The 18804-nt window shown below is 44.8% G+C and overlaps 1 protein-coding gene across 2 annotated transcripts in view; it reads left to right on the forward strand.

The window, feature by feature from the left end:
- Positions 1-18799, forward strand: part of abi1a (abl-interactor 1a) — a 50690-nt gene extending 31891 nt beyond the window's left edge. Inside the window, exons 4-12 of one of the 2 annotated variants that reach the window (XM_048266235.1) lie at positions 2913-2927; positions 4148-4254; positions 4654-4803; positions 7373-7473; positions 10320-10430; positions 12295-12525; positions 13158-13244; positions 16297-16482; positions 16650-18799. In XM_048266235.1, coding sequence (XP_048122192.1) covers positions 2913-2927; positions 4148-4254; positions 4654-4803; positions 7373-7473; positions 10320-10430; positions 12295-12525; positions 13158-13244; positions 16297-16482; positions 16650-16825 — 1164 coding nt within the window. In that variant the 3' untranslated portion in view covers positions 16826-18799. The remainder of the gene's footprint in view (positions 1-2912; positions 2928-4147; positions 4255-4653; positions 4804-7372; positions 7474-10319; positions 10431-12294; positions 12526-13157; positions 13245-16296; positions 16483-16649) is intronic. The other variant, XM_048266236.1, reaches the window with a different exon arrangement.
- Positions 18800-18804: the final 5 nt, after the last annotated feature.

Here is an 18804-nt window from a genome sequence, read left to right on the forward strand (position 1 = left end):
TGCACTTCTTTGTTCCCGTTTACCATGTCTTTTGTTGTCTTTTGTCTCTCTATCTGTCTTTCTTTCTCTCTTTCTCTTGTTGTACTCTTTCTCTTGTTGTACACCTTTTGTTTGTGTCTTTAACTGTTCACACTGCTTCTTCTCTTCCTGTGTCTTATTTTAAACTTGTCTTAGTGGTCATTAAGCTCTGTTGCTGTGTCTGTTCTTGGAACTGATCCATCAGTAGCAGTGCACAAAGCTGACATGACACTGTGCTAGGTCACAGAGCCTCTGTCTCAAGAGCCTCCCCTGCCATGTAGAGAGACCACACATTACACACAGGTTTCTTTACCAGACGCACAGCAAAGCTCCTTGACTTCTCTCTCTGAAGTTCTCCCCTGGCCAAAATTGAGTTTGTTGCACTCGGACAAAAAGAGTGAAAATGTAAAAGTCAAAAAGAGATATCAAGCACAAAGGCATAACCACAGACTCACACACGTACACAGATCAGCCAGACATACACCCTTCAGCTTCAATCACACGCCGGTCAGCTGAAATGACATCAGGCCCCTAGCTATATGTTCATCCATCACCCAATCAATTACAGCTGTCTGTCTGTTGCCATAGCAAAGAGAGATCGGCATGGCTAGGGCAAAGACAGCAACCGTCTGACTATTTCACAGGAAAAAATACACAAAGCCAGAAAAAAAAATTCACCAGGAAGCTCAAAGGAGATGGAGGAAATCTAGATTTATCAATGTTCATTTGTTTAATTTTAGTAAAGAATTGATTCATCCCTCTTGGTCCTGCTGTTTACGTTGTTGGATCATGCACAGGTGAACCACTGTGAGTAGTAGATAATAATGGTCCATGTTGCTGGTGTCCCCATCTAACTAAGTCCAGCATGTTGGCGCACATGTGAAGGCAGTCTCTGTGATTGGCCCCCAGGTCTGGGTGTCACCTGGAGCATTCCTGCAGACGCGTCAGTGCGTTTAATCTGGACGGATTTCCAGCATCCTTTGAGTGCAAAAACGGGGATTAGAGACACTGTGACATCCACACACTCACTCACACACACACACACACAGACACACACATAACCCCCCAAATGGACACCACATAAAGACCATTCATTCACGCTCTCAACACACTATGGTTTATCGATTTCCCATAAAGCCGCCAGTGCATCTCTCCACATAGGAAGCAAACCGATCAATACCCTACAGCGACATTCCGTTGTGTCTCCCTAAAACAGGGTTAAATGTGCCAGCTGCCCAGTTGCATAAGCGGCAGCCGCTGCAATGTGTAACCTTGACTGTGGACTGTTGCATGGTCTAAAGTCTTAGGGGGATGCTGCAGACCTAGTTTGGCCTGTTCTCTTTGGAAAAACATGTTGTTAGATTTGGAATCAGAGTCTGGATTTCCTTTTTTTTTTATGTGTGTGTCTGTGAGGGAGTTTTAATATGATGCACTGCGGCAAATACTTTTATCTCTTGTCTGGTTGGGGTTGGATTCTCAGAGATTATTTATAAGAAGGCACATTTAAAAGGATAAAGAGAAACACACACACACACACACACAAACTGCAATCAGGAAAATGGTATACTTTCATTTTCATGTAGGTTTAATATCAGAAAAGTTTTGTTGCCAATTCCAAAGCCACCATCCCCAAGAAGGCAGTTTTACCTGCAGTCCTTCTTTTCATTCATGCACCTGCTCTATACCCTTTACACTTACCAACCTGTACACTTTCACATACGACATTGCTGTTCCACCCACAGTGCTGGCTCTAGCACCACATTGACTGCCTCCACCCTAAGAATAAATTACCTAACTTCTCTCTGATGCTGAGGTTCTCATCCACATTATGTGCATGGTACCCTACGTTGGAGAACATCAGGAGGAGAGCGTTTTTCTCTCTCTCTTTTGCCCTGGTACCTATGGACTGCCAGCGTGTTTTCCTGCACTTATGTCAACAGATGAGAGACTTATTACTCTCCCCTTCATCAGCTGACTCTTAATCTAGTCAGTGGCTCCTGGAATGCAGGAGATTTTTTCTCTCTTTTCATTTTTCCCTTTTTTCCATTCCTCTTGTGGCCTTCATGGCCACACAACTACATCCCTGTTCAGCCAAGTGATACATGTATCAAGGTTGTGCATTTTAACACATGCGCACATACATACATACATACATACACACACACACACACACACACACCTCCATCTTCAACAGTCATTTGAACAATCATTCTACACATTTTACACACTAGATTTTTGAGTTTCTAAAAGTAGGTAAAACGCAACAGTTTCTGTGCCAACTACTACTACTTCAGGCATGTTTACTCTCTCTGCTGTTTACTGGACCCTACAGGGCCACCAGGACTTGGATTATAGATGTAACAATTAGCATTGTTTGACTCACTGGTGAGCAGTTCAAGGCAGGGATGGAACTGCAACTGAATCAGACTCAGTTAACCAGGCCTCCACGGGCCACTAGAAATCATCCTTTCAGTGAGAGGTCATAAGCGTATGAATAATGGATGGATGGAGCAAATAAAGCATGCAAGATTCTGTAAATATGGACTAGCATCTGCATCTGAGCACGCTGATGAGCCACAGTGTCTTTCGCTTTCTGTGTGATCATGTTGGAGTGGCACATCAGACAAAAAATGGCACATCACACAAAGTAAAAGTGAAATTTAGATAGACTGAAGGGCTGTGTCAGCTCTATTAAAGGTGTGTGTGTGTGTTGTGTGTTACATACTTGCCTGCATGCCACTGTGCTTTCCTCCTGAGCACAGTAGCTGTTGTGCCAGTCTGTCTCACCTGCTATCTCTCTCTCTCTCTCTATCTGTACCTGCAATGTTGAAGACGTGCTGATGTTGACATGCCTGATTTTTTTGTTTCTCTTTCTTTCTCGCTGCCCACGCTAGTGGCTAAAAGCCAAGGTAAGTCCAGTGTGTCTCTCGCCACCAGTCTCCCACCCCATCCCTTATACATTATTGATACACAGCAGCCGTGTACCCTCCCTCCTCTCCCCTCCCCTCCCATACCCCCACCCAACCCACCCCCAGTAGTCCCTCTCTCCCACTCTCTCCCTCTGTGAGTCATTAATACTCCATGTATCATAGCACTAGTGCCCACTAGTTTCCCATTAACGCTCTGGTTAAAGCCCTTTAATAGCTGTTCAATTAATGCTCTTTAACTCCGTTAGGGGTCCTAGCTTAATTACGTTGCACATGATGATAACATTTAACATCCTTCTTCAAAGGACGGTTCTCGGGAAGAGCGCTACCCTTCGCTGTTTTGCTCACCGAGGGATTTGGATGTCACTACTAGTTTGACTCTGTGGTTAATATTTAAAGCCCAAAGTTCAGCCATGGATGGCTGGATATCGTGAAAGATTCAGCTGTTGGCAACCATGTTGTTGCGTGTTTCGGTAGTTTGCTTACATACACATTACATGCATGACATGTGTAAATTTAAAATCGGCGAAACAGCTTGGGCCATCTTGGCATTACTGCACTGTTCTTCTCTTCTCCCTTCCTTTTCCTTTCTAATGTAAAGCTTAATCAGGCAATCTCCCTTTCATGTAGAGTTCCAGTCCCATGCCGTGTAGAGTTCTTTGATATGTTCATTAATTGACTAATGAACCCAGGGAAAACACCATTTTTACAGAGCCCACGAAGGGCCATAGTGGTAACTATGTATTTTTGGAGCTACTTTTGCATTCCCTCATGATATTTTTGTGTTCCCTTGCGTTCCCTTGCATTCCTTATTGTAGTGTTCCCTCGCAGCAGTTTTGCATTCCCTCGCAGTTCCCCAACAGTTTTGAGTTCCCACTTTTTGCGAGGGAATGCAAAACTATGGCGAGGGAACAAAACATTATTGCAAGGGAATGCAAAACTTTATTGTGACAGAGCGCAAAGGCATTGCGAGGGAATGCAATAGAAGCTCAAAAAGGTAAATTTCTGTCTCAATAAAAATAAATTCCCACCATGTCTCTTCGCAGGCTCCGTAGCATTTCAGCTATTTTTGGCTGTGTTCATTTTTATGGCTTCATAAGGGTCTTTTTTACATTAGGAATGAGTATTGTGGTGATTTATGTCTGGGAGTTTAAATCCAAAGCCTGAATTATGACTCATTCTCAACTGTCATTTTGCAACAGCAACATGGAAACAATCAGCCAATCAGAGGGACCGGAACACTCTCCAGGACCAATCCGCCAACTCAGAAGCCACCCAGCCCGCCTATGTCTGGTCGTGGCACTCTTGGGTAAGCTGTTTGCCACTAAGGCCTTGTGAAGCAATGTCACCCCAAAATGGCCAGCAAACCACACTTTTGTATATAGCACAAAACACAATGACACATGCCACATTCAGCACTCAAAATAGTATTCAATGTACTGCAAAACTCATAAGTGCTTTGAAAGTTTATGTTTCAAAACATGAACTCTGACGCCTACACCACAACATGCATTGTAAACGTACCGGTTTATAGACAAAGCCTGGCGGGGGAGATATTTAGATCAGAAACCCCAAGCAGTGGGAGACAGAAACCAGACACTAATCCCAAGCTTAACACATTCCACTTAAGCTTTTTAGCATACATTTCTAAAAAGCTGGACCAGTTCATGGATGAATATTTGTGTGTATGTGTGTGTGTGTGTGATAGACGCAACACCTCTTATAAGACTCTGGAGCCAGTGAAGCCACCCACTGTGCCCAATGACTACATGACGAGCCCGGCCAGACTGGGCAGCCAGCACGGCCAACACAGCCCTGGACGGACCGCCTCTCTCAACCAGAGACCCAGGACCCATAGGTAACACGCCCGCACACACATAAATACACACACACACACAAACACACACACCTACTGTACATGCTTGTCATACTCAACATCACTACCCGAATGCTTTGAAGTGTACGTTGACACACAAAGACATACTTGCACACAGCAGCCAGGATTGCTTTATGAGACGAGTCCTCACTGGGCTTCTTATTAGAACAAGAAGCATGAGAATGAAGAAAAGCCAATATAGTACCCTGCACACACCTGTTACCCTCCAGTTGAAATGATATGGCAACAAATATTTGTACCCATGTTTTTACAAGAAAACATTTTTTTCTTCTGGCCGTCTTAGTCTTGTACCCTCGCCCGTGGGGCTGAGATGCATAGAGACAGAGTGGGAGAGAGGAAGAGATGTTAGTGAGTGAAGTGGCCTCATTAGCTAAAAGGGCTTTGAAGCCCACTGCCACCAGCCGTATAAATATCACAACTACTTCCCTTGCTGATTTATCCGTCTTGTGCACGTTTCTCCTTCCCGCCGCTTCTTGGACGGCGCCTGGGGGGCAATCAGTTGACCCGCTGGCAGCTGTGCCCTCCTTCACCCCAGCTGTGACTGGCAGCTTTACACCCCGGCGTGGCATGGCGACGATTTACTCACTCTGTGAGGAGCTCGCTGGCCAGAAAACTCACAGTTTGAATTTGAAAGCCAGATAGTAGAGGAATATGAATCTGCAGTTAAGAATTTTATTAGGGTGACTATATTTTAAAAATACTCAAATTGAAATACAAGCCACTTAGATAAACACAATTGGCAGAAACGTATTCACTAACATCCTAGATCCGTTTCGTTCGCAACACGTAAAATCCATTTTAGATGAATGGTCTATTTTTTTCCGAACGTACGCCCCACTGTCACGTCTGGTGTAGCTACTTCCATTGATTATAATGGAAGCTAATTGTTGCAGCAGACGCAGCGCTTCATTTACGCGCCTGGTGTAGCTCAGCCCTTATCATTTTTAGTCAGTTTAAAAGAGACTGATTTCTTGAAATGAATGCCAAATCCCAAATGGTTGCATTAGCCCCTGGTGGATATGTGTATTATCCTCATGTTGAGAATCACTAGGAATACATTGTGATACATTAGTGACCGCAACAGGTACAACCAGGGCATTTGCATGTCTTTGCTAGTGATTTGAGTTACTGGGACAGAGGGAGGAGAGCGGTCACTGCTGAAGTGGGTCTTCTGGTCATCCTTTCACTTACGCTATGTGACAACTTGCACTCATCATCATGTTTTATTCTGCACTCATAAATGTGCAATGGAGGCTGTGTGAGTTTAACTTGTAGGCTATTTCTGTCATTTAAAGCCAGCAGGAAGGCACTAAACTCCATAATGTTGATGAATAGTGAAGTAAGTGTGTGTGTGAGAGGGAGAGAGCTGCAGATGAATCCACATCAGTATTTGATTAGAGCTCTGCAAGGAGCAGTCGCTTATTCAGGTTCTCCATTTCTGGTAGTACCGTAGGACCTCATTCAATAAAAAAAATAACACACAGGCACACATGTTTGTGCACAGACACTTACTTACTTCTACACACATGCTCCTTTCCCCTATGCTATCTCTCTTACACACACACACACACACACACAGTGTGTCTGACTGCACGGAACACAGATTGCCTTCAGTTCTCATGGGTGGAGCAAAAATAAATGTGTTCTCTGCTGTGAGACAACAGGGATGTGGAAGAAAAGAACACGGAAGACAGAGAGGCGAAGTGAGAAAAGGTAGAGGGGTGGGTGAAGGAAAGGTGGAGCGAGCGAGTGAGAGAGGGCGATGAAGGAGGGAGAGAGAAATGTGCCTATACTGGAGTGCACCCCCTGCTGTGAGAAAGCTACCGACCCCCAGCTAGACTGGCAGAGATGAGAAACACACGTGGGGGAGGGAGCTGAGAGAGAGGGATGGAGAGAAAAAGAGAGAGAGCGAGAGAGAGAGAGAGAGGGAGAGAAATATGGGTAGATCAGGATTGAGAGAATGACAGAAGGGAGTTCTGGTGTGCTAGTTGGACCCCTGGTCCTCTAGTAGTGGGAGGGAAGGGGTAGACTGACTCCTCTTAAGCCTTCTCTTCAAGAGAAGCCATTAGAGTGTGTCTCAAAACATGATTTTCAGGATGATGACAGCAGCCATTTGACAGCCTGTACATGTGTGCTACGCACAGTGTTGCGTGTGTCCTTAATAGGAGTTTACTGTCTACCTCAAAAGGGCGGGCAATGAAAGGAGGCCATCATGGCTTCCCTCTGTAATGACTGGGACAGGAAGCATGTTGTAGGGTGGAAACGAAGGGGTGCATGAGCTCTTGCGACATGAGACTGTAGTGTAGAGCTCACATGTTCGTGTGTGGGTGTGTGTGTGTGTGGGTGGATGGGTGCTATGTAGGTCACCTCCATATTGTGGAGCCAAATAGACTTTGAGAGGGAAAATGTTTGCCTGCTGAAAAAAAAAAAAAACAGGTCACCTGAAGAAAGTGAGAAGTAGGTTTGAGTGAGCAAACAGATGATGAACACATGGCTAACGTTTTTCTTTTTCTTTCTTTCTGTCCCTCAGCGGCAGCAGTGGAGGTAGTGGCAGTCGGGAGAACAGCGGTGGCAACAGTGTTGGTATTCCCATAGCTGTACCAACCCCATCCATTCCTAACTCTGGACAAGGTTAGTCTCAACCCATAGCCTCTCCACACCTGTGTGTGTGTGTGTGCTTGGGAGTGAGAGATGAAAGAGGCCTGATTTTCATATTGAATATCCATTACGCTGTGTCTTTTGGCTGCTCTAGCGTGGAAATAGTGGATATGGATTTCCCAGAGTGTCTTGTGTTCATGACTGTTTGTGACTGTTATGCTCGTTTTAGATATATGTATTTGTGGTCTGCTTGCATTTGTGTGAAAACACAAAGTCCATTTAATCCACGTGAAAAAGTGGTTTCCTAATGCGGCCCTCAGCTGTGATACACGCGTGTACACACACACACACACACACACAGACACTCGGCATGTGTGTGTGGTGCCAGACAGAAAGGACATCAAATCAGCACTGAGGCATTAATCCATGAGTGAATTCACAGAATGAGAGGGTGAGAACAAAACACATGCTTATCAGACAGGATTAATCAGCAGGGCTGGGAGACTGGCCCTCAATTATAGACCCACTTTCTACACACACACACACAGTGTGTCTGACTGCACGGAACACAGATTGCCTTCAGTTCTCATGGGTGGAGCAAAATAAATGTGTTCTCTGCTGTGAGAAAGCTACCGAGCCCCCAGCCAGACTGGCAGAGATGAGAAACACAGGATGGGAGGGCTTAGCTGAGAGAGAGGGGATGGAGAGAAAAGAGAGAGAGAGAGAGAGAGAGAGAGAGAGAGAACATGGGTAGATCAGGATTGGAGAGAATGACAGAAGGGGAGTTCTGGTGTGCTAGTTGGACCCCTGGTCCTCTAGTAGTGGGAGGGAAGGGGTAGACTGATTCCTTAAGCCTTCTCAAGAGAAGCCATTAGAGTGTGTCTCAAAACATGATTTTCAGGATGATGACAGCAGCCATTTGACAGCCTGTACATAAAAGCCACGCACAGTGTTGGGTAGTGTCCCATTAGGAGCTTACTGTCTACCCCAAAAGGGCGGGCAATGAAAGGAGGGCCATCATGGCTTCCCTCTGTAATGACTGGGACAGGAAGCATGTTGTAGGGTGGAAACGAAGGGGTGCATGAGCCATGACATGAGACTGTAGTGTAGAGCTCACATGTTCGTGTGTGGGTGTGTGTGTGTGTGGGGTGGATGGGTGCTATGTAGGTCACCTCCATATTGGGAGCCAAATAGACTTTGAGAGGGAAAATGTTTGCCTGCTGAAAAAAAAAAAAAAGGCAGGTCACCTGAAGAAAGTGAGAAGTAGGTTTGAGGAGCAAACAGATGATGAAGACATGGCTAACGCTTTTCTTTTCTTTCTTTCTGTCCCTCAGCTGCAGCAGGGAGGTAGTGGCAGTCGGGAGAACAGCGGTGGCAACAGTGTTGGTATTCCCATAGCTGTACCAACCCCATCCATTCCTAACTCTGGACAAGGTTAGTCTCAACCCATAGCCTCTCCACACCTGTGTGTGTGTGTGTGCTTGGGAGTGACAGATGAAAGAGGCCTGATTTTCATATTGAATATCCATTATGCTGTGTCTTTTGGCTGCTCTCCATGGGAAATAGTGGATATGGATTTCCCAGAGTGTCTTGTGTTCATGACTGTTTGTGACTGTTATGCTCGTTTTAGATATATGTATTTGTGGTCTGCTTGCATTTGTGTGAAAACACTGAAAGTCCTTTCAATCCACGTGAAAAAGTGGTTTCCTAATGCGGCCCTCAGCTGTGATACACACGCAGGATAATAACACACACACACACACACACAGACACTCGGCATGTGTGTGTGGTGCCAGACAGAAAGGACATCAAATCAGCACTGAGGCATTAATCCATGAGTGAATTCACAGAATGAGAGGGTGAGAACAAAGCACATGCTTATCAGACAGGATTAATCAGCAGGGCTGGGAGACTGGCCCTCAATTATAGACCCACTTTCTACACACACACACACACACACACACACACACACACACACACACACACACACCCCCCCTATCCATCTCTCTTGGTTTGATTCTGTCTGAACATTCCTTTCTCTTCTGTGCTGATTCATGCAACCTCAGTCCTACACCACACACACACACACATTCTCTCTCTCTCTCTCTCTCTCTCTCTCTCTCTCTCTTCTCTCGCACACAAAAAATCCTTTCACAGTGGAAAGCAAACATCACAGGCCAGAGGCAGGTAAGCTGGGGAGAGATGAGGGAAGCAATAAAGGGTGAGTCGAGGGAGAGTGAAGTGATGAGAGAGAGTCCATGATGAGAAAGAGAAGGGAGAAATGATGAATTGGGGAGAGGGAAAGTGAGAGGGAGGGATACGATACAGAGAAGAACACTTAAGAGCAGGAGAGAGAGAGAGAGAGAGAAGTGTGTTCTCCTCTCCCTAAGGTTCTGCAGACAGGATGAGGGACCGAGGTAGAGAAACGGAGCACTCTCTTTTCGTCATGTCCCGTCACCATGGCAACAGTCAGACATAGAACAGTGTCCACAAAAAGCATGCATACTTTGGTCCATGCAGAGAAGTGTGTGTGTGTGTGTCTGAGTGTCTGAAGGTGTGCCGTTGGCTGCCCAGTGCTGGTCTGCACACACTTGCATGCAAAAAAAATAATGTGTTCTATTGTGTCTGCCATCACAGTCTCTCCACTTCAGCAGCCCAGTGGCTGAATATAACCTGCCTTTTTCTCTAGCAGTCCACCCCAGTTGTGTCTGATGGAGCAGATTAAGTAACTGTCTGGCAGTGTTTTTTTAAACCTGTGTGCCTGTCTGAGTGTGTGAAGTGAATTAAACTATATGCCTGTTGTGTGTTGATGTTGACTTGAATATGTTTGTTTTATATTGAGCTTTATATTATATATTCCCCCCAACTCTGGCTTGCAGTCCCACCCATGTCAGCTCCTCCTCCTCCGGGAGCACCTCCTCCTCCTCCTGCCCCCCCTCCGCCACCTCCTCTCCCCGGGCAAGGCCCTCCCATGCCTACGGGCGGCATAGGTGAGACACGCACGCCACCCCCTTCTCAGCCGGCTCCAGGTGGAGGCCTCGGGGGATGGCTGCTCCGTCGCCGACACCTGTTCTGTGTTTTTGCGTGGGGGCTCAATCACGCCCCTTGGCTGGGTCTGATCAGTGGTGATGGGTTTTTGGTGATGGTGGTTTTTGGTGATGGTTGCACTTCACACACTAGCTCTGCTCTGGAGAAACCAGGTGGTCATATTGCCAGATCAAGCGGCTCACTCTAGACACATGGAGCCAGAGATGAGGTTTCCCAGTAGCTCCTGAACCATTCAACTGGAGATGAACAGAAGCCAGAGCTGTGAAGGCAGATAAGACGTTGTGGCCTTACTGTACGTACACACCGCCGCCGACCAGCTTCCAAAGATTCAGGAAGTCATTCATTTTCAGTGGAAGCGGCAAATCCGTCGGCGTCGCGTTTCGGCCGACTTGAACGTCAAGCACAAAGTTGAAAGTAAGTCAACTTTATGGTAATGAGTTATGACTCGGTTCAGCGACCAATGACCATCAACCAATCGGAATAGACGGCCTTTAAATAAAGTAGTAAGATAGGATTCTACGTTCCATCATGTTCTGTCACGTCAGAGCGGCCAAAGCGTCCAAAGCTTCCCTGTACTTTTTCAGTTTTCACATAAATTACACATCTCTGGTGGTGGTGGGATTGATAGGAAATCGCTGGGAGTGATTGTGATTGATGGTGGTGGGGAGTGTGTTTACAACGTAATGATGGTAGCATCGTGTGTGTGTGTATGATGCCAGTGTGATGTTTGCCTGTGGGACTCGAGGCTCTTATCAGCCGCTCACAATCACAGCAGCATGTGGGAGGGGAAGCTACTTTCCCCCCCTGAGGGCCTGCTGTTATCTGTCTCGGTAAACAGGAAATTCTCCCATGGAGGAAACACATTATACACAAAACCACACACACAGAGACAAACAAACATCTCTCAAACTCTTCCTGACACTTTGTCATTAGGTAAACTTTCCAGAGGACAAAAACATACATGCAACAACAACATGCTCAGTTGGAAGTCTGATATTCCTCATCTACAGGCCTTTTGTGTGACCCTAAAGCAATACACACCTATTTACAGGTACACACACACACACACACACACACAGGTGTTTGGAGACACCTGATGAGTGTGGAGTCATTCACCTCTGGCTGATTTCTCTTGTTCTGACTCCATATTCCACTGTGGTGAGATGCAGACAGTCAGGGTGCTGTTTGAGACAGAGTCTTGGCGCAGTGTGAATGAGAGGTTAAAAAGGCCGGACTGAGTCAGCCATGCCCCCGTTCACCCCACAGACGCGCGCGAACTGCGACTTCAGAGCAGCCTGTTCTTTTCGGCTTCCAGAGCAAACAGAACCGGATTAAACTTGGTGCCATCCCTGCAAATTCTTTCTCTCCTTTCCATTTCTCTTCCTCTTTCTTCCCCCTGGTACAAATGCTAGATTCTTACAACAGACTGATTCCTTAATTCCTCCAAACCGATCATTTATTATCATTTATGTGTTTCTGTTTCCTGAGAGTTCATATTTATGGTGACACTGTGGAGGTGGTTTGTATTCTGACACTGCTATTGAGCTCTCTTCTCTGCCCCACAATCCTGCCTTTCCTTCCTCAACTCCCCTCCCTCTTTCAATTTCAAAGCTCTGGTTTGGTGGTGCTTGAATTGTTTCTGAGCTGAAAAGGATTGTGGGAAATTGTCCTCTGTGTTTTGTTAGGGCTTATTTCAATCACTGAATCTTGCCCTCATTGCCTTCAATTTCAATCTCTCATCTGTTTTGGGTTTCTCTCTCTCTCTCTCTATCTCTATCTTTGTTCTGGTGCTGGTTTTTCTTGCAGTCGTGTCCCAGTTCGGCACGATATCGCGGCAGATGTCACGGCACAACTCCAACACCGCCTCGTCCGTCTCCATGGTTTCGGCCACGGGCACTTATCGCCGCGCGCCTGCAGTCACTTCACAGTTCTCCCTGCAGCAACAGCACCAACAGCAGCAGCAGCTACAACAACAGCAGCAGCAGCAGCAGCAGCCACAGCTCAATGGTGGCACCAACGCCTACCCCCCCAACTCAAGTAAGAGCCCTACCCTGCTCTGTACCCAAGGGTCACTGACTGAAGACCCTACAGGTGTATTTCACTAGTCGGTCTGCACCACTAGATAAGTCCTGCATATTTACTTCAGCAGATCTAGCACACTTGGAGGTAGTCAGCTTCGGAATACAGAAACATTTCTCTTGGAGTCATACATGAGCATTGTTTTTATCAAGGACAAATGCTGTAGTCTCCTTTTGTCTTCAGAGAGGCAAGGGTGATTTTGAAATCTGATTAAATCACCCATGGCGAAAATGCAGCAGGAGGCAGTTCTTAAGTCTCCGGTGTGCCCCCGTCTGCTGTCTGGACATTGACTTGGAGTGTCCTTGACTTCCGATCTGCCGATGCAAAGTATTTGTGTGATTGTGTGCGTGCGTGTATATGTATATGCGTGTGTGTGGTGTAGTGTCCGTCGCCCCACCTCCTCCCCATGCCCCAGCTGACTCCACAGATCCCTCTGACTGGCTTTGTGGCCAGAATGCAGGAGAACAGTAAGTGCCAGTAGCTAGATGGTCCTCATCCCACCCAGTGTGTGTGTGTGTGCACATCTTCTGGTGCACACATTTTGTGTGATTGTGTGCGTGCGTGTATATGTATATGCGTGTGTGGTGTAGTGTCCGTCGCCCCACCTCCTCCCCCCATGCCCCAGCTGACTCCACAGATCCCTCTGACTGGCTTTGTGGCCAGAATGCAGGAGAACAGTAAGTGCCAGTAGCTAGATGGTCCTCATCCCACCCAGTGTGTGTGTGTGTGCACATCTTCTGGTGCACACATTTTGTGTGATTGTGTGCGTGCGTGTATATGTATATGTATATGCGCGTGTGTGTGGTGTAGTGTCCGTCGCCCCACCTCCTCCCCCCATGCCCCAGCTGACTCCACAGATCCCTCTGACTGGCTTTGTGGCCAGAATGCAGGAGAACAGTAAGTGCCAGTAGCTAGATGGTCCTCATCCCACCCAGTGTGTGTGTGTGTGCACGCTCGCTTGTGTGTGTGTGCGCACGTGCACACATGTATGTATGTATGTATGTATGTATGTATGTATGTATGTATGTATGTATGTATGTATGTATGTATGTATGTATGTATGTATGTATGTATGTATGTATGTATGTATGTATGTATGTATGTATGTATGTATGTATGTATGTATGTATGTATGTATGTATGTATGTATGTATGTATGTATGTATGTATGTATGTATGTATGTATGTATGTATGTATGTATGTATGTATGTATGTATGTATGTATGTATGTATGTATGTATGTATGTATGTATGTATGTATGTATGTATGTATGTATGTATGTATGTATGTATGTATGTATGTATGTATGTATGTATGTATGTATGTATGTATGTATGTATGTATGTATGTATGTATGTATGTATGTATGTATGTATGTATGTATGTATGTATGTATGTATGTATGTATGTATGTATGTATGTATGTATGTATGTATGTATGTATGTATGTATGTATGTATGTATGTATGTATGTATGTATGTATGTATGTATGTATGTATGTATGTATGTATGTATGTATGTATGTATGTATGTATGTATGTATGTATGTATGTATGTATGTATGTATGTATGTATGTATGTATGTATGTATGTATGTATGTATGTATGTATGTATGTATGTATGTATGTATGTATGTATGTATGTATGTATGTATGTATGTATGTATGTATGTATGTATGTATGTATGTATGTATGTATGTATGTATGTATGTATGTATGTATGTATGTATGTATGTATGTATGTATGTATGTATGTATGTATGTATGTATGTATGTATGTATGTATGTATGTATGTATGTATGTATGTATGTATGTATGTATGTATGTATGTATGTGTGTGTGTGTGCACGCCGCTTGTGTGTAAAAGCGCATCGCACACATGTATGTATGTATGTATGTATGTATGTATGTATGTATGTATGTATGTGCACATCTTCTGGTGCACACATTTTGTGTGATTGTGTGCGTGCGTGTATGTGTATATGTATATGCGCGTGTGTGTGGTGTAGTGTCCGTCGCCCCACCTCCTCCCCCCATGCCCCAGCTGACTCCACAGATCCCTCTGACTGGCTTTGTGGCCAGAATGCAGGAGAACAGTAAGTGCCAGTAGCTAGATGGTCCTCATCCCACCCAGTGTGTGTGTGTGTCTTGTGAATGTTGCATGCCGCATGCCGCATGCCGCATGCTGTTTGTCTTCTCACTCGAGTGTCTGTGCCATAGAGGTGGCACACTTCATCTCTCCTCTAGCTCTCACTCCATTTGGTGCGCATGTGGGTGTGTGTACAGTAAGTGTGTGTGTGTGTGTGTGTGTGTGCTATAGTTATGTGATGGATGCCTATTGCCATAGTACTCCCTGCTGACCCACTTAGCGAGTGAGTGGTTGCCGTAATCCAGAACAAGGAGAGACTGCTGAACTTTCCTCACACACACACACATTGTAACAGTCTTGAATCATCCAGTGACAAAACCGCCTTTCATTTTGATAAAAAAAAGTGTGTGATGTTTACGTAATGCTGAAAGAAGCTTACTCTGCCTCTATGAGCGAGATTTCCCACATTTTATTTACCGGCTGAAACTAAAAAGCTCTTATTGTTTTCTGTTCGGGAGATTACATGTTTGAATACACGTGGAAATGAACACAAAAGGGCCTTGGCAATACATCATGGTGATATATCCATCAATCCATCCAGTCTAATTCATTCATCATCTCAAATCTTTCCACCAGAAAAGACTCAAATACACATGCTACTGGGGAATCAAGTTTGTGAGGGGCTGTAATGCTTAGCTGATGCAGTGTGAGCCATGCTTATAGAGACAAACTGATGCAGCGAGTCGAGTTTTGGATGAAAATCCACTGAATGCCAGCCTCTGGTGGGTCGGGTGAAAGCCAGTCGATTCATCGCATAGAGTTCCCACAGAAACGGAGGAAATGAGCCTGGCAAGCATTCAGGATATCTAGAGAGAACAAAACACCACCTACAGGGGGGTCAAAAGGCCCGTTTATCTTTAATGGGTTGGTGGGGGTTATCTGAACCTGCTCCACAGAATAAGATGCCGTAGATTAGAGTTTGAGGCATTGCTGGCTCTCCTGCCCTCTAGTGGTCAGAATCATAACACAATGGCTAGGGGATTAGGGAAGCATGTGGGGCTGGTAAGAGGTCAATCAAGAGGAGCCCAGTTAAAGGTTAATACAATAAAATATCTGAGTTGCAGATACAAGTTTAAATTTTAAAATCATTCTCCATCATGTGATTCTATAGATGTAAGTTGGTAAAGAAGAGTGAATGAAATGTAGGTCATCCGCAAAATACGCACATTTCATGTCTCTCGGAAAAGCCCCAAACCAAGAGTCTATGAAGCAACCTGAAGTCCTGCATGCCAACCCACTTCCTCAGGCCATAAGAGTACATTTCCCCACACTAACCCACTTAGAGCTCTCCATCAAATCACCAATGCATGGGGTTTCCTCCACATCTGAGTGTCAGAACTCATTAATCGACAAATGGAGGTTTGTCCATCAAACTACCATAAAAAAATAACCCACATGGTTTTCAGAATACCTGAATCCGAGAACACACTAACCCAAGTTGTTTCCTGCATGGTCCACTAAGTTGTTCCGCAAGGCAAGGGGCTGCATGCATTAGCCCTTCTCCCTCCCTGTGTGTGTGTGTGTATGTGTTTCATGATTTCTCGCTCACCGTTATTTCTTTCGGTGGCTTGGCAGTTGCCGACACCCCCACGCCTCCCCCGCCCCCTCCCCCGGATGAGATGCCCATGCTGGACGACTCGCCACCACCACCCCCACCCCCTCCAGTAGATTACGAGGACGAGGAGGCGGCTGTGGTGCACTACCAAGACCCATATGCCGACGGAGACCCCAACTGGGCCCCCAAGATCTATCTCGAGAAAGGTGAGATTTATTTTAATTAATTTCATGCTGCCGTTCTTCAGCATTAGTAGTGAAGGATACTTCAGTCAGTCCTGATGCCAGTATGACTGAACTTTACTACTGCATTGACACACACACACACACACCCACCCTTCCTGTTTTGTTAATTTCCCCCTTCTCTTCCTCAGTGGTGGCCATCTACGATTACGCCAAGGACAAGGATGATGAGCTGTCGTTCATGGAGGGCGCCATTATCTACGTCATCAAGAAGAACGACGATGGCTGGTTCGAGGGGGTGATCAACGGCACCACCGGTCTGTTCCCTGGCAACTATGTGGAGTCCATCATGCACTACGCCGACTGAAGGGACACACATACACACACACACACACACACACACACACACACACACACACACACTCTCTTCTGTCATCTCTCTCTCGCTGACCAAACTAAAACTATCTTCCTATTCCATGCTGAGTATAGAAAAGTGCATTTAGATATGATTGAATGTTTGTTCCTTATGAATGGCAAATAATAAATGAACAAATAAAAGTAAGAAAAATCTATAACTTTATTTTGGTGGTATGGGTTAATGGGGCAAGGGAAATACAAGTGTAAAGAATGTGGGTGAGGGTTATGCTTGAGGCCAGTGGGGCCAGAGCTTCAGACATAAGGACACAAGTAAGTTGTGTTTTATACAGACAGTGGCTCAGCCAAATGACTAACTTGGTGAATCAATCAAAATGACCCTAAGAATGCTATCCAAAATCTTGGATGGGGGTTTCCATTGACTTCAGATCCCTAGAGTGATTATGTGCCATTTGGGGTGGAACCCCACCCCTCCCCTATCATATTGAATTTTTGTGCCCACCCAGTTTCTTTTCTAATTTGATCTTCTCACTGGACATCCTTATATGTTGAAAGTGTTGATGTATGTATGAAGCATGCACAGTTAAAATGTCCAAAAGGATTTGTATTATATAATAAACTCTACTTTTAGTTCCATTTTTTTAAAAACAAATATAAAAAAACAATATATTTACACTGCTCAGTTTAGTTTTCTGTTATTCTAATGCTGTCATTTGGGCTCCCGAACAATTTTGGACTTTCTGATTGTCTGTATCTTCTTTAGACATTCTTAATTTGTATTTTAAACATATTTTATATAATTTTGAATTTGACCATTTTGTGTTCCCTGAAACCCACAAGGTTTTGGACTGTATATGATAATGAGGCTTTTTTGTTTTTCTTGTAATGTAAAATTCAGACGCTGGATTCTAGAGCATGAGAACCCCCTCTCTATCTACCCACCTTATTTCTGGGTGAAAAGCCACAGACGGACAAAATAATTTACTTCTACCACCTAAATATCTGTAGATAGCTTTAAAGTTCATATAGGCAAGAGTGTTAAGATGCTACCTGTCAGTACCAATCATGGCTATGCTGCGCTGTAATTAATGCAACATTGGACCCAAACGTTTTTTGCATTACCCTTCTTCTAATTGTTTCAAATCAGCAGGGGAAAACACTGCCATATTGCATCTCAGTCGCTGTGGAGACCAAGATAACTCCGATACCTCCTTTCAGTGTATGACTTGCAAATATCATGCTATTGTTTAAAGATTTATTTTTCTGTAATGGGCTGATCAGGTTGTGTGTGTGCAACCTCCTGCAGACATTACCGCTCATAGTATCCTCTACCCCTCTGTAGAAGTCAGAGCAGGGTTTTGTTACCTGGTGTCAACTTTAAGAGCGGTCTATATGACCTCAGAGGTGCGTTCAAATTTGTCAGTGACAAAACAGTGGCAAACGTTCTTGGTGAATGTTTTCTATGAACAGCTAAATTTGAACAAAACTGTTTGCAAACGTTCGCCTATGTTTGTGAATTTGAACGCACATCAGATCAAAGTTGTACTAAAACACAAAGACTAAAGACTGTAATCATGGCCTCCGATCAGCAAATGTAGTTCTTCAATGATTGTTTCCACCATACTGTTAAAGATTCTGTTGGAAATTCAAGTGCATCTTCATTTAGGCAAATTATTTTATTTTAACCTTTCAAAAATCATCGCCCTCCAGGCTCACATAGGCTCTACAGAGTTAACTGTGCTTGCCATAGGCCGCCATGTCAGGAGGATATGGCAGCTAATGCCTTGATACTTTTAACAGGTTTATGCTTTGTTTATGGTTAACATTCATTGTGATCCAGCTGGATTTTTTGCAGGGGCAGAAATATCAATGCTTGTGTCTCTGCCCATCAATTTGTATTTATAATATGTTAATTGAAGAAATTAAATGTACAGTCTTTTATAATAAATCCTTCTCCTATATAAAACATTG

Source organism: Alosa alosa, chromosome 16 (assembly GCF_017589495.1).
Source record: "Alosa alosa isolate M-15738 ecotype Scorff River chromosome 16, AALO_Geno_1.1, whole genome shotgun sequence".
Classification (NCBI taxonomy): Eukaryota; Metazoa; Chordata; class Actinopteri; order Clupeiformes; family Clupeidae; genus Alosa; species Alosa alosa.